We start from the raw sequence: 26681 nt of genomic DNA on the forward strand, positions 1-26681 counted from the left end.
GGCCACACACAATACTCAGCCTCATCAGGAGCATGCCCAGGCGTTGTAGGGAGGTCATACAGGCACGTGGAGGCCACACACAATACTCAGCCTCATCAGGAGCATGCCCAGGCGTTGTAGGGAGGTCATACAGGCACGTGGAGGCCACACACAATACTCAGCCTCATCAGGAGCATGCCCAGGCATTGTAGGGAGGTCATACAGGCACGTGGAGGCCACACACATTACTCAGCCTCATCAGGAGCATGCCCAGGCGTTGTAGGGAGGTCATACAGGCACGTGGAGGCCACACACAATACTCAGCCTCATCAGGAGCATGCCCAGGCGTTGTAGGGAGGTCATACAGGCACGTGGAGGCCACACACAATACTCAGCCTCATCAGGAGCATGCCCAGGCATTGTAGGGAGGTCATACAGGCACGTGGAGGCCACACACAATACTCAGCCTCATCAGGAGCATGCCCAGGCATTGTAGGGAGGTCATACAGGCACGTGGAGGCCACACACAATACTCAGCCTCATCAGGAGCATGCTCAGGCGTTGTTGGGAGGTCATACAGGCACGTGGAGGCCACACACAATACTCAGCCTCATCAGGAGCATGCCCAGGCGTTGTAGGGAGGTCATACGGACACGTGGAGGCCACACACAATACTCAGCCTCATCAGGAGCATGCCCAGGCGTTGTAGGGAGGTCATACAGGCACGTGGAGGCCGCACACAATACTGAGCCTCATCAGGAGCATGCCCAGGCGTTGTAGGGAGGTCATACAGGCACGTGGAGGCCACACACAATACTCAGCCTCATCAGGAGCATGCCCAGGCGTTGTAGGGAGGTCATACAGGCTCGTGGAGGCCACACACAATACTCAGCCTCATCAGGAGCATGCCCAGGCGTTGTAGGGAGGTCATACAGGCACGTGGAGGCCACACACAATACTCAGCCTCATCAGGAGCATGCCCAGGCGTTGTAGGGAGGTCATACAGGCACATGGAGGCCACACACAATACTCAGCCTCATCAGGAGCATGCCCAGGCGTTGTAGGGAGGTCATACAGGCACGTGGAGGCCACACACAATACCAGCCTCATCAGGAGCATGCCCAGGCGTTGTAGGGAGGTCATACAGGCACGTGGAGGCCGCACACAATACTCAGCCTCATCAGGAGCATGCCCAGGCGTTGTAGGGAGGTCATACAGGCACGTGGAGGCCACACACAATACTCAGCCTCATCAGGAGCATGCCCAGGCATTGTAGGGAGGTCATACAGGCACGTGGAGGCCACACACAATACTCAGCCTCATCAGGAGCATGCCCAGGCATTGTAGGGAGGTCATACAGGCACGTGGAGGCCACACACACAATACTCAGCCTCATCAGGAGCATGCCCAGGCGTTGTAGGGAGGTCATACAGGCACGTGGAGGCCACACACAATACTCAGCCTCATCAGGAGCATGCCCAGGCGTTGTAGGGAGGTCATACAGGCACGTGGAGGCCACACACAATACTCAGCCTCATCAGGAGCATGCCCAGGCGTTGTAGGGAGGTCATACAGGCACGTGGAGGCACACACAATACTCGGCCTCATCAGGAGCATGCCCAGGCGTTGTAGGGAGGTCATACAGGCACGTGGAGGCCACACACAATACTCAGCCTCATCAGGAGCATGCCCAGGCGTTGTAGGGAGGTCATACAGGCACGTGGAGGCCACACACAATACTCAGCCTCATCAGGAGCATGCCCAGGCGTTGTAGGGAGGTCATACAGGCACGTGGAGGCCACACACAATACTCAGCCTCATCAGGAGCATGCCCAGGCATTGTAGGGAGGTCATACAGGCACGTGGAGGCCACACACAATACTCAGCCTCATCAGGAGCATGCCCAGGCGTTGTAGGGAGGTCATACAGGCACGTGGAGGCCACACACAATACTCAGCCTCATCAGGAGCATGCCCAGGCGTTGTTGGGAGGTCATACAGGCACGTGGAGGCCACACACAATACTCAGCCTCATCAGGAGCATGCCCAGGCGTTGTAGGGAGGTCATACGGACACGTGGAGGCCACACACAATACTCAGCCTCATCAGGAGCATGCCCAGGCGTTGTAGGGAGGTCATACAGGCACGTGGAGGCCGCACACAATACTGAGCCTCATCAGGAGCATGCCCAGGCGTTGTAGGGAGGTCATACAGGCACGTGGAGGCCACACACAATACTCAGCCTCATCAGGAGCATGCCCAGGCGTTGTAGGGAGGTCATACAGGCACGTGGAGGCCACACACAATACTCAGCCTCATCAGGAGCATGCCCAGGCGTTGTAGGGAGGTCATACAGGCACGTGGAGGCCACACACAATACTCAGCCTCATCAGGAGCATGCCCAGGCGTTGTAGGGAGGTCATACAGGCACGTGGAGGCCACACACAATGCTCAGCCTCATCAGGAGCATGCCCAGGCATTGTAGGGAGGTCATACAGGCACGTGGAGGCCACACACAATACTCAGCCTCATCAGGAGCATGCCCAGGCGTTGTAGGGAGGTCATACAGGCACGTGGAGGTCACACACAATACTGAGCCTCATCAGGAGCATGCCCAGGCGTTGTAGGGAGGTCATACAGGCACGTGGAGGCCACACACAATACTCAGCCTCATCAGGAGCATGCCCAGGCGTTGTAGGGAGGTCATAGAGGCACGTGGAGGCCACACACAATACTCAGCCTCATCAGGAGCATGCCCAGGCGTTGTAGGGAGGTCATACAGGCACGTGGAGGCCACACACAATACTGAGCCTCATCAGGAGCATGCCCAGGCGTTGCAGAGTGATCATACAGGCACGTGGAGGCCACACACAATACTCAGCCTCATCAGGAGCATGCCCAGGCGTTGTAGGGAGGTCATACAGGCACGTGGAGGCCACACACAATACTCAGCCTCATCAGGAGCATGCCCAGGCGTTGTAGGGGGTCATACAGGCACGTGGAGGCCACACACAATACTCAGCCTCATCAGGAGCATGCCCAGGCGTTGTAGGGAGGTCATACAGGCACGTGGAGGCCACACACAATACTCAGCCTCATTAGGAGCATGCCCAGGCGTTGTAGGGGGTCATACAGGCACGTGGAGGCCACACACAATACTCAGCCTCATCAGGAGCATGCCCAGGTGTTGTAGGGAGGTCATACAGGCACGTGGAGGCCACACACAATACTCAGCCTCATCAGGAGCATGCCCAGGCGTTGTAGGGAGGTCATACAGGCACTTGGAGGCCACACACAATACTCGGCCTCATCAGGAGCATGCCCAGGCGTTGTAGGGAGGTCATACAGGCACGTGGAGGCCACACACAATGCTCAGCCTCATCAGGAGCATGCCCAGGCGTTGTAGGGAGGTCATACAGGCACGTGGAGGCCACACACAATACTCAGCCTCATCAGGAGCATGCCCAGGCGTTGTAGGGAGGTCATACAGGCACGTAGAGGCCACACACAATACTCAGCCTCATCAGGAGCATGCCCAGGCGTTGTAGGGAGGTCATACAGGCACGTGGAGGCCACACACAATGCTCAGCCTCATCAGGAGCATGCCCAGGCATTGTAGGGAGGTCATACAGGCACGTGGAGGCCACACAATACTCAACCTCATCAGGAGCATGCCCAGGCGTTGTAGGGAGGTCATACAGGCACGTGGAGGCCACACACAATACTCAGCCTCATCAGGAGCATGCCCAGCCGTTGTAGGGGGTCATACAGGCATGTGGAGGCCACACACAATACTCAGCCTCATCAGGAGCATGCCCAGGTGTTGTAGGGAGGTCATACAGGCACGTGGAGGCCACACACAATACTCAGCCTCATTAGGAGCATGCCCAGGCGTTGTAGGGGGTCATACAGGCACGTGGAGGCCACACACAATACTCAGCCTCATCAGGAGCATGCCCAGGTGTTGTAGGGAGGTCATACAGGCACGTGGAGGCCACACACAATACTCAGCCTCATCAGGAGCATGCCCAGGCGTTGTAGGGAAGTCATACAGGCACGTGGAGGCCACACACAATACTCAGCCTCATCAGGAGCATGCCCAGGCGTTGTAGGGAGGTCATACAGGCACGTGGAGGCCACACACAATACTGAGCCTCATCAGGAGCATGCCCAGGCGTTGCAGAGTGATCATACAGGCACGTGGAGGCCACACACAATACTCAGCCTCATCAGGAGCATGCCCAGGCGTTGTAGGGAGGTCATACAGGCACGTGGAGGCCACACACAATACTCAGTCTCATCTGGAGCATGCCCAGGCGTTGTAGGGAGGTCATACAGGCACGTGGAGGCCACACACAATACTCAGCCTCATCAGGAGCATGCCCAGGCGTTGTAGGGAGGTCATACTGGCACGTGGAGGCCACACACAATACTCAGCCTCATCTGGAGCATGCCCAGGCGTTGTAGGGAGGTCATACAGGCACGTGGAGGCCACACACAATACTCAGCCTCATCAGGAGCATGCCCAGGCGTTGTAGGGAGGTCATACAGGCACGTGGAGGCCACACACAATACTCAGCCTCATCAGGAGCATGCCCAGGCGTTGTAGGGAGGTCATACTGGCACGTGGAGGCCACACACAATACTCAGCCTCATCAGGAGCATGCCCAGGCGTTGTAGGGAGGTCATACAGGCACGTGGAGGCCACACACAATACTCAGCCTCATCAGGAGCATGCCCAGGCGTTGTAGGGAGGTCATACAGGCACGTGGAGGCCACACACAATACTCAGCCTCATCAGGAGCATGCCCAGGCATTGTAGAGAGGTCATACAGGCACGTGGAGGCCACACACAATACTCAGCCTCATCAGGAGCATGCCCAGGCGTTGTAGGGAGGTTATACAGGCACGTGGAGGCTACACACAATACTCAGCCTCATGAGGAGCATGCTCAGGCATTGTAGGGAGGTCATACAGGCACGTGGAGGCCACACACAATACTCAGCCTCATCAGGAGCATGCCCAGGCGTTGTAGGGAGGTTATACAGGCACGTGGAGGCCACACACAATACTCAGCCTCATCAGGAGCATGCCCAGGCGTTGTAGGGAGGCCATACAGGCACGTGGAGGCCACACACAATACTCAGCCTCATCAGGAGCATGCCCAGGCGTTGTAGGGAGGTCATTCTGGCACGTGGAGGCCACACACAATACTGAGCCTCATCTGGAGCATGCCCAGGCGTTGTAGGGAGGTCATACAGGCACGTGGAGGCCACACACAATACTGAGCCTCATCAGGAGCATGCCCAGGCGTTGTAGGGAGGTCATACAGGCACGTGGAGGCCACACACAATACTCAGCCTCATCAGGAGCATGCCCAGGCGTTGTAGGGAGGTCATACAGGCACGTGGAGGCCACACACAATACTCAGCCTCATCAGGAGCATGCCCAGGTGTTGTAGTGAGGTCATACAGGCACGTGGAGGCCACACACAATACTCAGCCTCATCTGGAGCATGCCCAGGTGTTGTAGGGAGGTCATACAGGCACGTGGAGGCCACACACAATACTCAGCCTCATCAGGAGCATGCCCAGGCGTTGTAGGGAGGTCATACAGGCACGTGGAGGCCACACACAATACTCAGCCTCATCAGGAGCATGCCCAGGCGTTGTAAGGAGGTCATACAGGCACATGGAGGCCACACACAATACTCAGCCTCATCAGGAGCATGCCCAGGCGTTGTAGGGAGGTCATACAGGCACGTGGAGGCCACACACAATACTCAGCTTCATCAGGAGCATGCCCAGGCGTTGTAAGGAGGTCATACAGGCACATGGAGGCCACACACAATACTCAGCCTCATCAGGAGCATGCCCAGGCGTTGTAGGGAGGTCATACAGGCACGTGGAGGCCACACACAATACTCAGCCTCATCAGGAGCATGCCCAGGCGTTATAGGGAGGTCATACAGGCACGTGGAGGCCACACACAATACTCAGCCTCATCAGGAGCATGCCCAGGCGTTATAGGGAGGTCATACAGGCACGTGGAGGCCACACACAATACTCAGCCTCATGAGGAGCATGCCCAGGCGTTGTAGGGAGGTCATACAGGCACGTGGAGGCCACACACAATACTCAGCCTCATCAGGAGCATGCCCAGGCATTGTAGGGAGGTCATACAGGCACGTGGAGGCCACACACAATACTCAGCCTCATCAGGAGCATGCCCAGGCGTTGTAGGGAGGTCATACAGGCACGTGGAGGCCACACACAATACTCAGCCTCATCAGGAGCATGCCCAGGCGTTGTAGGGAGGTCATACAGGCACGTGGAGGCCACACACAATACTCAGCCTCATCAGGAGCATGCCCAGGCGTTGTAGGGAGGTCATACAGGCACGTGGAGGCCACACACAATACTCAGCCTCATCAGGAGCATGCCCAGGCATTGTAGGGAGGTCATACAGGCACGTGGAGGCCACACACAATACTCGGCCTCATGAGGAGCATGCCCAGGCGTTGTAGGGAGGTCATACAGGCACGTGGAGGCCACACACAATACTCAGCCTCATCAGGAGCATGCCCAGGCTTTGTAGGGAGGTCATACAGGCACGTGGAGGCCACACACAATACTCAGCCTCATCAGGAGCATGCCCAGGCGTTGTAGGGAGGTCATACAGGCACGTGGAGGCCACACACAATACTCAGCCTCATCAGGAGCATGCCCAGGCATTGTAGGGAGGTCATACAGGCACGTGGAGGCCACACACAATACTCTGCCTCATGAGGAGCATGCCCAGGCGTTGTAGGGAGGTCATACAGGCACGTGGAGGCCACACACAATACTCAGCCTCATCAGGAGCATGCCCAGGCATTGTAGGGAGGTCATACAGGTACGTGGAGGCCACACACAATACTCAGCCTCATCAGGAGCATGTCCAGGCGTTGTAGGGAGGTCATACAGGCACGTGGAGGCCACACACAATGCTCAGCCTCATCAGGAGCATGCCCAGGCGTTGTAGGGAGGTCATACAGGCACGTGGAGGCCACACACAATACTCAGCCTCATCAGGAGCATGCCCAGGCGTTGTAGGGAGGTCATACAGGCACGTGGAGGCCACACACAATACTCAGCCTCATCAGGAGTATGCCCAGGCGTTGTAGGGAGGTCATACAGGCACGTGGAGGCCACACACAATTCTCAGCCTCATCAGGAGCATGCCCAGGCGTTGTAGGGAGGTCATACAGGCACGTGGAGGCCACACACAATACTCAGCCTCATCAGGAGTATGCCCAGGCGTTGTAGGGAGGTCATACAGGCACGTGGAGGCCACACACAATGCTCAGCCTCATCAGGAGCATGCCCAGGCGTTGTAGGGAGGTCATACAGGCACGTGGAGGCCACACACAATACTCAGCCTCATCAGGAGCATGCCCAGGCGTTGTAGGGAGGTCATACAGGCACGTGGAGGCCACACACAATACTGAGCCTCATCAGGAGCATGCCCAGGCGTTGTAGGGAGGTCATACAGGCACGTGGAGGCCACACACAATACTCAGCCTCATCAGGAGCATGCCCAGGCGTTGTAGGGAGGTCATACAGGCACGTGGAGGCCACACACAATACTCAGCCTCATTGTGACTTGTGTTAAGGACATTACATCACAGTTGGATCAGCCTGTAGTGGGTTTTTCCACTGTAATTTTGGGGGTGACTCCACATCCAGGCCTCCATTGGGTAATAAATGTGATTTCCATTGATGATTGTTGGGTGATTTTGTTCTCAGCACATTCAGCTTCTACAGAACAAAGTATTCAATGAGAAGATTTCATCCATTCAGATCTAGGAGGGGAGATTTCAGGGGTCCCTTTATTTTTTTGAGCCGTGTATATTTTCATATATTACATTTTAAAAATTACTAAAAAGAAAATGGGCCTATGCAAAAGTTTGTGCCCCCTGCATGGTTAGTACCTAGTAGCGCCCCCTTCTGAAAGTATCGCAGCTTGTAAACGCTTTTTGTAGCCAGACAAGGGTCTTTCAGTTCTTGTTTGAGGGATTTTCCTCCGTTCTTCCTTGGAGAATTCCTCCAGTTCTGTGAGATTCCTGGGGCGTCTTGCATGCTCTGCTATTTTGAGGTCTAGCCACAGATTTTCATTGATGTTCAGATCGGGGGACTGTGAGGGCCATTGTAAATCCTTCAGCCTGCTTCTTTTGAGGTTTTCTATTGTGGATTGTGACTTGTGTTTAGGATCATTAACCATTTGTAGAATCATCCTCTTTTCACCTTCAGCTTTTTTACAGATGGCGTTATGTTTGCATCAAGTATTTGTTGAAATTTCATTGAATCCATTCTTCCCTCTACCCGTGAAATGTTGCTCGTGCCATTGACTGCAACACAATCCCAGCATGATTGATCCTCCCCCATGCTTAATGGTTGGTGGGATGTTCTTTTCCTGAAATTCTGGGCCATTTTTTCTCCACACATACCTTTGATCATTGTGGCCACAGACTTCTATTTTAACCTCATCGGTCCACAGGACTTGTTTCCAAAATGCATCAGGCTTGTTTAGACGTTCTTTTGCACTTCTGACGCTGAATTTTATGGTGAGGACGCAGGAGAGGTTTTCTTCTGATGACTCTTCTATGAAGGCTATTTTTGTGCAGGTGTCTCTGAACAGTAGAACAATGGACCACAACTCCAGAGTCTGATGAATCTTTCTGAAGGTCTTTTGCAGCCAAGCTGGGGTTCTGATTTGCCTCTCTAGCAATCCTACGAGCAGCTCTCACTGAAACTTTGCTTTGTCTTCCAGACCTTATCTTGACCTCCACTGTTCCTGCCATTTCTTAATTACATTTCGAACTGAGGAAAGGGCAACTTGAAAACTCTTTGCTATCTTCTTATAGCTTCTCCTACTTTGTAGCCTCCACCATTTTCAGAGTGTTGGCGGCTGCTTAGAAGAATCCATGGCTGCTGGTTTTGGCACAAGGTTGGAGGAGGCTGGGTTTTTATAAAGCTGGAAATTTGCATCACAGGCCTTTCCTTACGTTTTACGATGCCTACAGTGTGAATGTGCAATTTTCATAGTCCTGAAAATACAGAAAAATCTTTAAATGAGAAGGTGTGTCCAAACTTTTGGTCTGTACTGTATACGCCGGTACGGTCACTGCTAACTACACAATAACAAAAGGAACTACTAGCTGCGCCCACCAATCATTTATACAGGTCGAGTGGTCGCCCGTTACAGGTAGTGTATGGCTTCAGGGATGTTGACAGAACAAGAGGAGCAGAGCTATTCAATTTTATATATTTAATCCGGAAAGATAGGTAGTGTTTATAAAAAAATATATATATATATACAAAAATGATATAAAATTGGAACAAAACAATACAGTATACACAATACCAAAATAAAAAGTACTAAACCTGATGTCATGGAAATGGCGCAGATCGTAGTGGAGGGAGGTACTGCTTAGGAAAATGGCGAACATCTTGGCTATCTCACACATAAATCTGGCTTGCAGCTATTTAGCATATGATTAGTTCTGCAGGTTCTTGTCAGGTCTCTGCATTGTTACTGTTTTGCTTCTAGAAATATAAATTTACATTTTATTATTTTGTAAATCCACTTTTGGCTTTCACCACTGCCTGAATCCTTCTGGGCTACTCTCGATCAGATTCAAGCGTGTCTCTATCAAAATCTGATCCCAGGTCTCTTCTACAAGTTGGTGCTTACTGGTTGACGATCGAAGCAGTAGTGTATGGTGAGATATGGAGTCTGAAAGTGAAAAGTTCAAAACGTTGTTACCCATTTGTTCGTCAGTCTACCTTCCCTTGATGAGCTCATGAGGGGGTGGATTGTGAGATGTGCTGGGTCTGTTAAAATTTTTATGAGATCCACAACGTACAAGATATCTTTGCCGCCCCCCGGAGGTCCCAGGCGGGAGATATTGTCTTCATATTTTTAATTGTGATTTTACTGTTACATAGGGATCAAACATGAGCTGGTTTGCATCATTTATCGGACCGTTATTAAGTTGGAGGAGTTCTGGTGGCCCCACGGCGATGTGAGTGAATGCGTCACATACATCCCTTCACTACTACCCCGAAAATGTAATTCCCATAATTATCGCATCAGTACAAACCCCAGTATTCCTATCTGGACCCCGGAGATGGCCTGTCTAGCTGCAATTGTTTCATCTGTTTTTGTTTCATCTTAGGAACCTCTTTCCTGGGGAACCATTCTTCTCATCCTATTCATAAACAGATCTCAGCCTCGTTGTCTGTTTTCCCCAGCAGATATCCTGTTTTAATCACCTGTCCACGGCAGGAGGTCTTTACTTCAAAAGTTGTTTTAATTAGTTTCTCTCTCCCTTCCCCAAATGTTAAATGTGAGACCTACTTCAAAGGAACTTGAAGTGTCCACTGTCCTCCAGTTATAAGTAACTTTCCCACTTCCCCATGTGTTCAGTATGAGGCGACATGTCTTATGGTTTTTAATTTTCCTCTATGACAATACACAGTGCTCAGCATAAATGAGTACACCCCCTTTGAAAAGTAACATTTTAATCAATATCTCACTGCACACAACAGTTTCCACATTCTGACAATTCTCGGTTTCGAAGAACATTTCCCCATAACATAACAGTGCGGTTATGATATAACTCCTCACAAAAGCTTCAGTTTTACTCAAATTAGATTATGCAGACATGAGTACACCCCCCCATCAATAACTCCATCATAACTCTTCAGAAACTCTATAACCTGCCTGAGGTCTTCAGTGACTCTACAATCTGCCTGAGGTCTTCAGTGACTCTACAATCTGCCTGAGGTCTTCAGTGACTCTATAATCTGCCTGAGGTCTTCAGTGACTCTACAATCTGCCTGAGGTCTTCAGTGACTCTACAATCTGCCTGAGGTCTTCAGTGACTCTACAATCTGCCTGCGGTCTTCAGTGACTCTACAATCTGCCTGCGGTCTTCAGTGACTCTATAATCTGCCTGAGGTCTTCAGTGACTCTACAACCTGCCTGAGGTCTTCAGTGACTCTACAATCTGCCTGAGGTCTTCAGTGACTCTACAATCTGCCTGAGGTCTTCAGAGACTCTAATCTGCCTGCAGTCTTCAGTGACTCTACAATCTGCCTGAGGTCTTCAGTGACTCTACAATCTGCCTGAGGTCTTCAGTGACTCTACAATCTGCCTGAGGTCTTCAGTGACTCTACAATCTGCCTGCGGTCATCAGTGACTCTACAATCTGCCTGAGGTCGTCAGTGACTCTACAATCTGCCTGCGGTCTTCAGTGACTCTACAATCTGCCTGAGGTCGTCAGTGACTCTACAATCTGCCTGCGGTCTTCAGTGACTCTACAATCTGCCTGCGGTTTTCAGTGACTCTACAATCTGCCTGCGGTCTTCAGTGACTCTACAATCTGCCTGCGGTCTTCAGTGACTCTACAATCTGCCTGCGGTCTTCAGTGACTCTACAATCTTCCTGAGGTCTTCAGTGACTCTACAATCTGCCTGAGGTCTTCAGTGACTATACAATCTGCCTGAGGTCTTCAGTGACTCTACAATCTGCCTGAGGTCTTCAGTGACTGTACAATCTGCCTGAGGTCTTCAGTGACTGTACAATCTGCCTGCGGTCTTCAGTGACTCTACAATCTGCCTGCGGTCTTCAGTGACTCTACAATCTGCCTGCGGTCTTCAGTGACTCTACAATCTGCCTGAGGTCTTCAGTGACTCTACAATCTGCCTGAGGTCTTCAGTGACTCTACAATCTGCCTGCGGTCTTCAGTGACTCTACAATCTGCCTGCGGTCTTCAGTGACTCTACAATCTGCCTGAGGTCTTCAGTGACTCTACAACCTGCCTGCATTCTTCAGTGACTCTACAACCTGCCTGCGGTCTTCAGTGACTCTACAACCTGCCTGCGGTCTTCAGTGACTCTACAACCTGCCTGCGGTCTTCAGTGACTCTACAATCTGCCTGAGGTCTTCAGTGACTCTACAATCTGCCTGCGGTCTTCAGTGACTCTACAATCTGCCTGCGGTCTTCAGTGACTCTACAATCTGCCTGAGGTCTTCAGTGACTCTACAATCTGCCTGAGGTCTTCAGTGACTCTACAATCTGCCTGAGGTCTTCAGTGGCTCTACAATCTGCCTGCTGTCTTCAGTGACTCTACAATCTGCCTGCGGTCTTCAGTGACTCTACAATCTGCCTGCGGTCTTCAGTGACTCTACAATCTGCCTGCGGTCTTCAGTGACTCTACAATCTGCCAGAGGTCTTCAGTGACTCTACAATCTGCCAGAGGTCTTCAGTGACTCTACAATCTGCCTGAGGTCTTCAGTGACTCTACAATCTGCCTGAGGTCTTCAGTGGCTCTACAATCTGCCTGAGGTCTTCAGTGACTCTACAACCTGCCTGAGGTCTTCAGCGACTCTACAATCTGCCTGAGGTCTTCAGTGACTCTACAATCTGCCTGCGGTCTTCAGTGACTCTACAATCTGCCTGAGGTCTTCAGTGACTCTACAACCTGCCTGAGGTCTTCAGTGACTCTACACCGGCAGCTCATGTGCCCCCCGACATCGGCAGCTTATGTGCCCCACCACAATAGGAGCTCATGTGCATAAGGACCAGGTCTCACTGGAGGCTCTGCAGTTTTCTTTGTCCTCCTCACCTTTCTGACACCATTTCTCTTGGTTTCGTCCCTCCAGAGTCCCAGTATCTCCATATTTTTCAGCCTGGACCCCGGCACATTGTAGGTGGCTTTTTTGTGCCTGGGCTTTAAGAGCGGCTCCTCCATGGGTGCCCCCCTTGCTGCTGCTCCCCTTCATTGTGCATCGGATTGTGCCCCCCGGTTCTGCTTACTCTTGCATGTGGATTTTCTTCTCCTCTCATCAGTAGACGCTCCTGTTTTGGTGGAGACTTCTGTGGTCACCTGGACGTCTCTGAGATGCTGCAGCTCCATCTTTCTTACACTTTCTATCACTTTTGCTCCAGTATCTATCGCTGATCTTACTGGAGCCGTCACCGTTCTTGGTCTGGTGACATTTCTCTTCCCTGTGGTGCCATTGCTGACAGCATGAAAGGGGAAGGGGTTTTCTTTGTTAGGTATCGGCCTCTTATAGTCGCCCGTCTTGTGGACACCGGTGTAATGAAGGGTTACACTGACCTGGGAGTGATTTCTTGGTAATTACCATTTTGTAGTCTAAACTTTAGCTCTGCATCTAAGACTTTCTTTGGGGTGTACTCATTTATGCTGAGCACTTTATGTATAACTGGAGCCGCCGGTGCCAGTGTGAGGAGTCACGGGTGTGAACACAGTCCTGATCTCCAGCGGGGTGACTGATAACCTGAGAGACCAGGGCCCCCAATGTCTGGATTGTGCCCCCTACACAGCGGGAGCAGGTCTTCTGATAATCCTGCTCCTCAGGATACCGGATTACTGGAATTGCTCGGTTTCTTTGCCCTCCGCTTTCCCTTTAGGCCCCTTTAGGGCCGCATTGTCCAGGAGGGCGAACTACAAATCTGCAGCGAAGATTCGTGAGCCCTCCCCTCTCATGAAGGGGTTAAGCTGGAATCAGAGTGGCGGTCTATCACCAGAGCCGCGTCCCCGTCCGTGCAGGTGTGAACGACTACGTATCCGGAATCGCTGTAATTTCGGGTGCTTTCTGCCATTGTTCTGCGCCACTTATTACCCTGAGAGGAAATGTCTGCCATCTCCGAGAGGCCAGCCAGGAGCGGCCGCCGGCTGCGGAGACGTGGTCCTCTGGCCGCTCATCAGTCTGGGCCGATTCTGTATGGCAGAGGGGGGCGGCGCGGAGGTCCCGCTGATTGCCAGCGTCTGATGGATTGCCCAGGATGTCATTATCTCGGCGCGGTCTCATCAGCCGCATTATTGTTCTCATTACTGGAGATGTTTTCGTGTTTTTCCTCCGGTGTGACGCGCGTCGCGGCCTCTTCATCACACAACAGATTACAGCAATTTTCTGACAAATTTCATTACATTCCAGTCGTGCGGCTGAAATCGCGGTGGCGGCGGCTCCATAGACCTTTCTCACGTCCCTGTACATTAGCGCTGCGCTCGTTATCGCTCTCTGTTGACCCCAGGAGCAGAATTCCTATAGATGCGGCTGGAGATGGCCGCAGCTGATGTTCCTGACTGCAGGTGAGGCGCAGGCCGGGGCGAGTGCTTGTGCCGCCTCTGGACACGCTTCTGGTTCAGTCTCTGCAGTAAATGGAGCACAGTTGTGATCCGCGCAGCGTCCTTGTCCCGCTATGCTAGTAAAAGTGCTCTGCAGGTCCCTCACTCCACTAGAAAGGATTTGTATTCAGCATCGTAGTCTGTGCGGCCTGTAGCCCCCGTCACTCCTGGCCGCAAGTGCAGAAGAACAGGCAAAAGCCACAGGACACCGCTGCCCCTGAGAGCGGGCAACCCTCACCGTCCCGGGTGACCTCCACATGCTGACCGCCCCCTCTATATTCTGCTGACAGCCCCCTCTATATTCTGCTGACGGCCCCCCTCTATATTCTGCTGACGGCCCCCCCTCTATATTCTGCTGACGGCCCCCTCTATATTCTGCTGACCGCCCCCTCTATATTCTGCTGACAGCCCCCTCTATATTCTGCTGACCGCCCCCTCTATATTCTGCTGACAGCCCCCTCTATATTCTGCTGACGGCCCCCCCTCTATATTCTGCTGACGGCCCCCTCTATATTCTGCTGACGGCCCCCCCTCTATATTCTGCTGACGGCCCCCTCTATATTCTGCTGACCGCCCCCTCTATATTCTGCTGACCGCCCCCTCTATATTCTGCTGACAGCCCCCTCTATATTCTGCTGACGGCCCCCCCTCTATATTCTGCTGACGGCCCCCTCTATATTCTGCTGACGGCCCCCCCTCTATATTCTGCTGACGGCCCCCTCTATATTCTGCTGACGGCCCCCCTCTATATTCTGCTGACGGCCCCCCTCTATATTCTGCTGACGGCCCCCCTCTATATTCTGCTGACGGCCCCCTCTATATTCTGCTGACGGCCCCCTCTATATTCTGCTGACGGTCCCCCTCTATATTCTGCTGACGGCCCCCCTCTATATTCTGCTGACGGCCCCCCTCTATATTCTGCCGACGGCCCCCTCTATATTCTGCTGACGGCCCCCCTTTGTATTCTGCTGACGGCCCCCTCTATATTCTGCTGACGGCCCCCCTCTATACTCTGCTGACGGCCCCCCTCTATACTCTGCTGACGGCCCCCTCTATACTCTGCTGACGGCCCCCCTCTATATTCTGCTGACGGCCCCCCTCTATATTCTGCCGACGGCCCCCTCTATATTCTGCTGACGGCCCCCCTTTGTATTCTGCTGACGGCCCCCTCTATATTCTGCTGACGGCCCCCCTCTATACTCTGCTGACGGCCCCCCTCTATACTCTGCTGACGGCCCCCTCTATACTCTGCTGACGGCCCCCTCTATACTCTGCTGACGGCCCCCCTCTATACTCTGCTGACGGCCCCCTCTATACTCTGCTGACAGCCCCCTCTATATTCTGCTGACGGCCCCCTCTATATTCTGCCGACGGCCCCCTCTATATTCTGCTGACGGCCCCCTCTATATTCTGCTGACGGCCCCCCTCTATATTCTGCTGACGGCCCCCTCTATATTCTGCTGACAGCCCCCTCTATATTCTGCTGACGGCCCCCCTCTATATTCTGCTGACGGCCCCCCTCTATATTCTGCTGACGGCCCCCCTCTATACTCTGCTGACGGCCCCCTCTATATTCTGCTGACGGCCCCCTCTATATTCTGCTGACGGCCCCCCTCTATACTCTGCTGACGGCCCCCCTCTATACTCTGCTGACGGCCCCCTCTATATTCTGCTGACGGCCCCCCTCTATATTCTGCTGACGGCCCCCCTCTATATTCTGCTGACGGCCCCCCTCTATATTCTGCTGACGGCCCCCCTCTATATTCTGCTGACGGCCCCCCTCTATATTCTGCTGACGGCCCCCTCTATATTCTGCTGACGGCCCCCTCTATATTCTGCTGACGGCCCCCTCTATATTCTGCTGACGGCCCCCTCTATATTCTGCTGACGGCCCCCTCTATATTCTGCTGACGGCCCCCTCTATATTCTGCTGACGGCCCCCTCTATATTCTGCTGACGGCCCCCCTCTATATTCTGCCGACGGCCCCCCTCTATATTCTGCCGACGGCCCCCTCTATATTCTGCCGACGGCCCCCTCTATATTCTGCCGACGGCCCCCTCTATATTCTGCCGACGGCCCCCCTCTATATTCTGCCGACGGCCCCCCTCTATATTCTGCTGACGGCCCCCTCTATATTCTGCTGACAGCCCCCTCTATATTCTGCCGACGGCCCCCTCTATATTCTGCTGACGGCCCCCTCTGTCTTCCGCCTACGGCCCCCCCTCTGTCTTCCGCCTACGGCCCCCCCTCTGTCTTCCGCCTACGGCCCCCCCTCTGTCTTCCGCCTACGGCCCCCCCTCTGTCTTCCGCCGGCGGCCCCCCTCTGTCTTCCGCCTACGGCCCCCCCTCTGTCTTCCGCCGGCGGCCCCCCTCTGTCTTCCGCCGGCGGCCCCCCTCTGTCTTCCGCCTACGGCCCCCCCTCTGTCTTCCGCCGGCGGCCCCCCTCTGTCTTCCGCCGGCGGCCCCCCTCTGTCTTCCGCCTACGGCCCCCCTCTGTCTTCCGCCTACGGCCCCCCCTCTGTCTTCCGCCTACGGCCCCCCCTCTGTCTTCCGCCTACGGCCCCCCCTCTGTCTTCCGCCGGTGGCCCCCCCCTTTTTTTGTTGTGTACCCCAATTAGCGCTGTGATATTAAACATAACGGCGATGCGACCTGATTGTGTGACCCTCCAGGACGCTGTCGCCGTCGTGCTGATGATGGGAGTACCCCAGAACATGCGCAGCCCCCCGGCTGGTCAGTGACGCGGTGCCGTAATTCTCGATGGTGCGACGGATGTGTTGTGCAGAACTTTCCCGGGGAGAAGCTCTGCGCTCCGCCATGCTCCGCGGCCGATCACTTGCGCCATGTCTGTATTCATGCACTCAGACACTGCAGCAAAAAGTCAGCGAGACCTGAGCGGAATCGAAGCCGCTTGCTGAGGGCGTCTCATTAGTAATTGACCCCTAATCCCCCCGATATCCTGTGCTGCCCCCAGCACCAGCCCATCAATGTCTCCTCAGACTCGGGGGCCGTGGGCGGACGGAGCGGCGTCACTGCGAGAGAATGTCACGGTCTCCCACTCGTGGAGGGATTGTGGCCCGGCTGCAGGGCCGGTGTCCATACATAGGGTACAGAGCCTGTGTATCGGGGAGACCCCCGGAGGATCAGAGACCCCCGGAGGATCAGAGACCCCCTCCTCCGCACTCTGGCACAGGGCCCCTTTGTTGTGGCTGACCCCGGCGGGCCGCACAGCCGCTCTGTGTCATGGCGTCTTCTGTGTCTTCTCCTCTGATAGTTAAACAAGGAGAACAAGACCCTGAAGAGGATTAGCATGATGTACATGGCCAAGCTGGGGCCGGAGACCATCAGCAAGGAGATCAGCCTGGACCCCGACGGCAGCGAGGAAGACGACGGCTGCGCATCCCTGGACTGTCAGCACAAGCTGAAAGGTAACATACAGGCGGTCAGCGGCCCCCGGGGGTAATATACAGGCGGTCAGCGGACCCCGGGGGTAATATACAGGCGGTCAGCGAACCCCGGGGGTAATATACAGGCGGTCAGCGGACCCCGGGGGTAATATACAGGGGGTTCAGCGGATCCCAGGGGTAACATACAGGGGGGTCAGCGGACCCTGGGGGTAATATACAGGCGGTCAGCGGATCCCGGGGGTAATATACAGGCGGTCAGCGGCCCCCGGGGGTAATATACAGGCGGTCAGCGGACCCCGGGGGTAATATACAGGGGGTTCAGCGGATCCCAGGGGTAACATACAGGGGGGTCAGCGGACCCTGGGGGTAATATACAGGCGGTCAGCGGATCCCGGGGGTAATATACAGGCGGTCAGCGGACCCCGGGGGTAATATACAGGGCGGTCAGCGGACCCCGGGGGTAATATACAGGGCGGTCAGCGGACCCCGGGGGTAATATACAGGGCGGTCAGCGGACCCCGGGGGTGATATACAGGGCGGTCAGCGGACCCCGGGGATAATATACAGGGCGGTCAGCGGACCCCGGGGATAATATACAGGCGGTCAGCGGACCCCGGGGGTAATATACAGGCGGTCAGCGGACCCCGGGGGTAATATACAGGCGGTCAGCGGACCCCGAGGGTAATATACAGGGGGGTCAGCGGACCCCAGGGGTAATATACAGGGCGGTCAGCGGACCACGGGGGTAATATAGAGGGCGGTCAGCGGACCACGGGGGTAATATAGAGGGGGGTCAGCGGACCCCGGGGGTAATATACAGGGCGGTCAGCGAACCCCGGGGGTAATATACAGGGCGGTCAGCGGACCCCGGGGGTAATATACAGGGTGGTCAGCGGACCACGGGGGGTAATATACAGGGCGGTCAGCGGACCCCGGGGTAATATACAGGGCGGTCAGCGGACCCCGGGGGTAATATACAGGGTGGTCAGCGGACCACGGGGGGTAATATACAGGGCGGTCAGCGGACCCCGGGGTAATATACAGGGCGGTCAGCGGACCACGGGGGTAATATACAGGGCGGTCAGCGGACCCCGGGGGTAATATACAGGGCGGTCAGCGGACCCCGGGGTAATATACAGGGCGGTCAGCGGACCACGGGGGTAATATACAGGGCGGTCAGCGGACCCCGGGGGTAATATACAGGGCGGTCAGCGGACACCGGGGGTGATATACAGGGCGGTCAGCGGACCCCGGGGGTAATATACAGGGCGGTCAGCGGACCCTGGGGGTGATTATACAGGGGGGTCCTCCTGCATATAATATTCTCATCTCTTAGATCTTCAGGAGCGGATCCTTAGTGTTGAGGACGAGAAGACGACAATATCCCGAGATCTGGAGGAAATCCGCTGCAAACTGCTGGAGCTGATGGAAGAGGTGAGTCCGGTGCTGTATGCGGGGGCGCGTGATAAACCCGGGCGTCACTATACAGAGGAACATCTATATACAAGGAACCACAACACCGAGGAGACGATGATAGAGGAACCGGACCGAGCAAGAAGCTTCCAGGAAGAGAAGGGTTAATGGACTATTTTTATCATTTAATAAATTACAAATTGATGGAAGAAAAGAGAAATGTAAATAATCAGTATCTGGTGATTGCCCGTCACCTCCATCATCAGTATCTGGTGACCGCCCGTCACCTCCATCATCAGTATCTGGTGACCGCCCGTCACCTCCATCATCAGTATCTGGTGACCGTCCGTCACCTCCATCATCAGTATCTGGTGACCGCCCGTCACCTCCATCATCAGTATCTGGTGACCGCCCGTCACCTCCATCATCAGTATCTGGTGACCGCCCGTCCCCTCCATCATCATTATCTGGTGACCGTCCGTCCCCTCCATCATCATTATCTGGTGACCGCCCGTCACCTCCATCATCAGTATCTGGTGACCGCCCGTCACCTCCATCATCAGTATCTGGTGACCGCCCGTCACCTCCATCATCAGTATCTGGTGACCGCCCGTCACCTCCATCATCATTATCTGGTGACCGCCCGTCACCTCCATCATCAGTATCTGGTGACCGCCCGTCACCTCCATCATCATTATCTGGTGACCGCCCGTCACCTCCATCATCAGTATCTGGTGACCGCCCGTCACCTCCATCATCAGTATCTGGTGACCGCCCGTCACCTCCATCATCAGTATCTGGTGACCGCCCGTCACCTCCATCATCAGTATCTGGTGACCGCCCGTCACCTCCATCATCAGTATCTGGTGACCGCCCGTCACCTCCATCATCAGTATCTGGTGACCGCCCGTCCCCTCCATCATCAGTATCTGGTGACCGCCCGTCCCCTCCATCATCAGTATCTGGTGACCGCCCGTCCCCTCCATCATCAGTATCTGGTGACCGCCCGTCCCCTCCATCATCAGTATCTGGTGACCGCCCGTCACCCCCATGATCAGTATCTGGTGACCGCCCGTCACCCCCATGATCAGTATCTGGTGACCGCCCATCGTCTTCTTTCTTCCTCAGGTAAACACCACAAGAAAAGAGAACATTGCTCTGAATAAGGAAGTGTTCGACCAGCGAAAACTCCTAGAGAAATACAACCGAGGTGAGCTGTGCCATATTCTCATCTATGGGGAGTGTGGTATGTGGAGCGGTGGAGGTGAGCTGTGCCATATTCTCATCTATGGGGAGTGTGGTATGTGGAGCGGTGGAGGTGAGCTGTGCCATATTCTCATCTATGGGGAGTGTGGTATGTGGAGCGGTGGAGGTGAGCTGTGCCATATTCTCATCTATGGGGAGTGTGGTATGTGGAGCGGTGGAGGTGAGCTGTGCCATATTCTCATCTATGGGGAGTGTGGTATGTGGAGCGGTGGAGGTGAGCTGTGCCATATTCTCATCTATGGGGAGTGTGGTATGTGGAGCGGTGGAGGTGAGCTGTGCCATATTCTCATCTATGGGGAGTGTGGTATGTGGAGCGGTGGAGGTGAGCTGTGCCATATTCTCATCTATGGGGAGTGTGGTATGTGGAGCGGTGGAGGTGAGCTGTGCCATATTCTCATCTATGGGGAGTGTGGTATGTGGCGCGGTGGAGGTGAGCTGTGCCATATTCTCATCTATGGGGAGTGTGGTATGTGGAGCAGTGGAGGTGAGCTGTGCCATATTCTCATCTATGGGGAGTGTGGTATGTGGAGCGGTGGAGGTGAGCTGTGCCATATTCTCATCTATGGGGAGTGTGGTATGTGGAGCGGTGGAGGTGAGCTGTGCCATGTTCTCATCTATGGGGAGTGTGGTATGTGGAGCGGTGGAGGTGAGCTGTGCCATATTCTCATCTATGGGGAGTGTGGTATGTGGAGCGGTGGAGGTGAGCTGTGCCATATTCTCATCTATGGGGAGTGTGGTATGTGGAGCGGTGGAGGTGAGCTGTGTCATATGCTTATCTGTGGGGAGTGTGGTATGTGGAGCTGTGGAGGTGAGCTGTGCCATATTCTTATCTATAGGGAGTGCGGTATGTGGAGCGGTGAAGGTGAGCTGTGCCATATTCTCATCTATGGGGAGTGTGGTATGTGGAGCGGTGGAGGTGAGCTGTGCCATATTCTCATCTATGGGGAGTGTGGTATGTGGAGCGGTGGAGGTGAGCTGTGCCATATTCTCATCTATGGGGAGTGTGGTATGTGGAGCGGTGGAGGTGAGCTGTGCCATATTCTCATCTATGGGGAGTGTGGTATGTGGAGCGGTGGAGGTGAGCTGTGCCATATTCTCATCTATGGGGAGTGTGGTATGTGGAGCGGTGGAGGTGAGCTGTGCCATATTCTCATCTATGGGGAGTGTGGTATGTGGAGCGGTGGAGGTGAGCTGTGCCATATTCTCATCTATGGGGAGTGTGGTATGTGGAGCGGTGGAGGTGAGCTGTGCCATATTCTCATCTATGGGGAGTGTGGTATGTGGAGCGGTGGAGGTGAGCTGTGCCATATTCTCATCTATGGGGAGTGTGGTATGTGGCGCGGTGGAGGTGAGCTGTGCCATATTCTCATCTATGGGGAGTGTGGTATGTGGAGCGGTGGAGGTGAGCTGTGCCATATTCTCATCTATGGGGAGTGTGGTATGTGGAGCGGTGGAGGTGAGCTGTGCCATATTCTCATCTATGGGGAGTGTGGTATGTGGAGCGGTGGAGGTGAGCTGTGCCATGTTCTCATCTATGGGGAGTGTGGTATGTGGAGCGGTGGAGGTGAGCTGTGCCATGTTCTCATCTATGGGGAGTGTGGTATGTGGAGCGGTGGAGGTGAGCTGTGCCATATTCTCATCTATGGGTAGTGTGGTATGTGGAGCGGTGGAGGTGAGCTGTGCCATATTCTCATCTATGGGGAGTGTGGTATGTGGAGCGGTGGAGGTGAGCTGTGTCATATGCTTATCTGTGGGGAGTGTGGTATGTGGAGCTGTGGAGGTGAGCTGTGCCATATTCTTATCTATAGGGAGTGCGGTATGTGGAGCGGTGAAGGTGAGCTGTGCCATATTCTCATCTATGGGGAGTGTGGTATGTGGAGCGGTGGAGGTGAGCTGTGCCATATTCTCATCTATGGGGAGTGTGGTATGTGGAGCGGTGGAGGTGAGCTGTGCCATATTCTCATCTATGGGGAGTGTGGTATGTGGAGCGGTGGAGGTGAGCTGTGCCATATTCTCATCTATGGGGAGTGTGGTATGTGGAGTGGTGGAGGTGAGCTGTGCCATATTCTCATCTATGGGGAGTGTGGTATGTGGAGCGGTGGAGGTGAGCTGTGCCATATTCTCATCTATGGGGAGTGTGGTATGTGGAGCGGTGGAGGTGAGCTGTGCCATATTCTCATCTATGGGGAGTGTGGTATGTGGAGCGGTGGAGGTGAGCTGTGCCATATTCTCATCTATGGGGAGTGTGGTATGTGGAGCGGTGGAGGTGAGCTGTGCCATATTCTCATCTATGGGGAGTGTGGTATGTGGAGCGGTGGAGGTGAGCTGTGCCATATTCTCATCTATGGGGAGTGTGGTATGTGGCGCGGTGGTGAGCTGTGCCATATTCTCATCTATGGGGAGTGGGGGGGTCGGTTGGGGACGTCCGTCTCGGGGGGGAGGGGGGGGTCGGTTGGGGACGTCCGTCTCGGGGGGGAGGAGGGGGGGTCGGTCGGGGACGTCCGTCTCGGGGGGGAGGGGGGGGGTCGGTCGGGGACGTCCGTCTCGGGGGGGAGGGGGGGGGTCGGTCGGGGACGTCCGTCTCGGGGGGGAGGGGGGGGGGTCGGTCGGGGACGTCCATCTCGGGGGGAGGGGGGGGGTCGGTCGGGGACGTCCGTCTCGGGGGGTCGGTGCTGTTTGTCTCTGCTCTCGGCCCCGTCCGCCCTGTGTGCACACGGCTCTTCAGATTGATCTGGGACTCGCTGCCTCTTCCCTCCTGATTAGTAATCAGTGTGTATTGAGGCGGGGCGTGGATATTTCCTGATTGTAATCACCGTGCTGGCGGTGTGGGCTGCGGGCGGTGCGGCGCTCTGTTTGCTTCATCAGTTAATGGGATTAGAAGCTTAGGCTAATTGTAGCTTTTACAGTAACGAGCGCTGATGTCAGGAGGAGCCGCCGCTCATTGCCGCCGCCGGGGAGGGCCGGACACTTTCTCTGCCTCAATCCTCCTGCTGTTCGGAGCTGATTCTCACAGATGGGATCCGTTACAGATGGGATCCGCTATGCATGGGCTCCGCTATAGATGGGCTCCGCTATGCATGGGCTCCGCTATAGATGGGATCCACTATGCATGGGCTCCGCTATAGATGGGATCCGCTATGCATGGGCTCCGCTATATGTTGGGCTCCGCTATGCATGGGCTCCGCTATGCATGGGCTCCGCTATAGATGGGATCCGCTATGCATGGGCTCCGCTATATGCATGGGATCCGCTATGCATGGGATCCGCTATGCATGGGCTCCGCTATGCATGGGCTCCGCTATAGATGGGATCCGCTATGCATGGGCTCCTCTTTAGATGAGATCCGCTATGCATGGGCTCCGCTATAGATGGGATCCGCTATGCATGGGCTCCGCTATGCATGGGATCCGCTATGCATGGGCTCCGCTATAGATGGGATCCGCTATGCATGGGCTCCACTATAGATGGGATCCGCTATGCATGGGCTCCGCTATAGATGGGATCCGCTATGCATGGGCTCCGCTATAGATGGGATCCGCTATGCATGGGCTCCGCTACAGATGGGATCCGCGGAGAGTCGGGGGCTGGTCGTCCCGTGCGCCCGGCGGTGCGGGTTTGCTGCTCTTTGCAGCGGCCCTTCTGCTCGTATCTCCGCGGCCCGGAGTTTTGTTTTTTTACTTTGTTAAATGAAAATTACCAAAACCAAAGTGTGAACGAGGAGCGAGCTCAGATCACAGGACGCACATGAATGTGGTGATCCAGTGTAAATCACCCCCTGCCGGTCTATCCTGAGTGCCTGCAGTTTGTCCCCAGCCCCCGGTGCAAGAACCACAGAGCAACTACTCGTGGGGGGATCCAGTGTGTGGAGTGCAGAGCGGGGGAGATCTAGTGTGTGGAGTGCAGCGCGGGAGAGATCCAGTGAGTGGAGTTAAGTGCGGGGGAGATCCAGTGTGTGGAGTGCAACCTGGGGGATCTAGTGTGTGGAGTGCAGCCTGGAGGATCTAGTGTGTGGAGTGCAGCCTGGGGGATCTAGTGTGTGGAGTGCAGCCTGGGGGATCTAGTGTGTGGAGTGCAGCCTGGGGGATCTAGTGTGTGGAGTGCAGCCTGGGGGATCTAGTGTGTGGAGCGCGGAGCGGGGGAGATCCAGTGTGTGGAGCGCAGCGCGGGGGAGATCCAGTGTGTGGAGCGCAGTGTGGGGGAGATCCAGTGTGTGGAGCGCAGCGCGGGGGAGATCCAGTGTGTGGAGCGCAGCGCGGGGGAGATCCAGTGTGTGGAGTGCAGCCTGGGGGATCTAGTGTGTGGAGCGCAGCGTGGGGGATCTAGTGTGTGGAGCGCAGCGCGGGGGAGATCCAGTGTGTGGAGTGCAGCGCGGGGGAGATCCAGTGTGTGGAGCGCAGCGCGGGGGAGATCCAGTGTGTGGAGCGCAGCGTGGGGGAGATCCAGTGTGTGGAGCGCAGCGCGGGGGAGATCCAGTGTGTGGAGCGCAGCGCGGGGGAGATCCAGTGTGTGGAGCGCAGCCTGGGGGATCTAGTGTGTGGAGTGGGGAGCGGGGGACATCTAGTGTGTGGAGCGCAGCGCGGGGGATCTAGTGTGTGGAGAGCTCTCTCCTCCGGGGATCTTGGATCTGTTTCGTTCACCTGATTCCGGGGCCTCTGATGACTTTTAGATTCGTCCTTTTCAGTTTCCATTTTGGCTGTAGAAGAATATGAAGAATTACAGAGCGACCTCGAGACGGAGAAGGATCTGCGGGCGAAAGCGGAGGCACTCGCCCAGGAGGTACGAGGCGGACACCCGGCGGAGGAGAGCGGGGGATGTGTGATAATGAGGTGACTGGACGGTAATACATAATACTGTACAGGAGGTACAGGGCAGACCCCCGGCGGAGGAGGGCGGGGGATGTGTGATAATGAGGTGACTGGACGGTAATACATAATACTGTACAGGGGGTACGGGGCAGACCCCCGGCGGAGGAGGGCGGGGGATGTGTGATAATGAGGTGACTGGACACTAATACATAATACTGTACAGGAGGTACGGGGCAGACCCCCGGCGGGGGAGGGCGGGGGATGTGTGATAATGAGGTGACTGGACGGTAATACATAATACTGTACAGGAGGTACGGGGCAGACCCCCGGCGGAGGAGAGCGGGGGATGTGTGATAATGAGGTGACTGGACGGTAATACATAATACTGTACAGGAGGTACGGGGCAGACCCCCGGCGGAGGAGGGCGGAGGATGTGTGATAATGAGGTGACTGGATGCTAATACATAATACTGTACAGGAGGTACGGGGCAGACCCCCGGCGGAGGAGAGCGGGGGATGTGTGATAATGAGGTGACTGGACACTAATACATAATACTGTACAGGAGGTACGGGGCAGACCCCCGGCGGAGGAGGGCGGGGGATGTGTGATAATGAGGTGACTGGACACTAATACATAATACTGTACAGGAGGTACGGGGCAGACCCCCGGCGGAGGAGGGCGGGGGATGTGTGATAATGAGGTGACTGGACACTAATACATAATACTGTACAGGAGGTACGGGGCAGACCCCCGGCGGAGGAGAGCGGGGGATGTGTGATAATGAGGTGACTGGATGGTAATACATAATACTGTACAGGAGGTACGGGGCAGACCCCCGGCGGAGGAGAGCGGGGGATGTGTGATAATGAGGTGACTGGATGCTAATACATAATACTGTACAGGAGGTACGGGGCAGACCCCCGGCGGGGGAGGGCGGGGGATGTGTGATAATGAGGTGACTGGACGGTAATACATAATACTGTACAGGAGGTACGGGGCAGACCCCCGGCGGAGGAGAGCGGGGGATGTGTGATAATGAGGTGACTGGACGGTAATACATAATACTGTACAGGAGGTACGGGGCAGACCCCCGGCGGGGGAGAGCGGGGGATGTGTGATAATGAGGTGACTGGACACTAATACATAATACTGTACAGGAGGTACGGGGCAGACCCCCGGCGGAGGAGGGCGGGGGATGTGTGATAATGAGGTGACTGGACACTAATACATAATACTGTACAGGAGGTACGGGGCAGACCCCCGGTGGAGGAGGGCGGGGGATGTGTGATAATGAGGTGACTGGATGCTAATACATAATACTGTACAGGAGGTACGGGGCAGACCCCCGGCGGAGGAGGGCGGGGGATGTGTGATAATGAGGTGACTGGACACTAATACATAATACTGTACAGGAGGTACGGGGCAGACCCCCGGCGGAGGAGAGCGGGGGATGTGTGATAATGAGGTGACTGGATGCTAATACATAATACTGTACAGGAGGTACGGAGCAGACCCCCGGCGGAGGAGGGCGGGGGATGTGTGATAATGAGGTGACTGGACACTAATACATAATACTGTACAGGAGGTACGGGGCAGACCCCCGGTGGAGGA

General features: G+C 55.2%; 1 protein-coding gene across 5 annotated transcripts in view; it reads left to right on the forward strand.

Annotated features, from left to right (window-relative positions):
* SHTN1 (shootin 1) overlaps positions 1-26681 on the forward strand; it is a 134735-nt gene that overhangs the window by 29383 nt on the left and 78671 nt on the right. For all 5 annotated transcript variants that reach the window (XM_073684609.1, XM_073684610.1, XM_073684611.1 and 2 more), the window contains 4 exons: positions 17453-17606; positions 18922-19019; positions 20127-20208; positions 24946-25040. In XM_073684609.1, the coding sequence (XP_073540710.1) occupies positions 17453-17606; positions 18922-19019; positions 20127-20208; positions 24946-25040 (429 nt within the window). The remainder of the gene's footprint in view (positions 1-17452; positions 17607-18921; positions 19020-20126; positions 20209-24945; positions 25041-26681) is intronic.

The sequence above is a fragment of the Phyllobates terribilis genome, unplaced genomic scaffold (assembly GCF_046119375.1).
Source record: "Phyllobates terribilis strain yellow unplaced genomic scaffold, ASM4611937v1 Scaffold_5__5_contigs__length_657084704, whole genome shotgun sequence".
NCBI lineage: Eukaryota > Metazoa > Chordata > Amphibia > Anura > Dendrobatidae > Phyllobates > Phyllobates terribilis.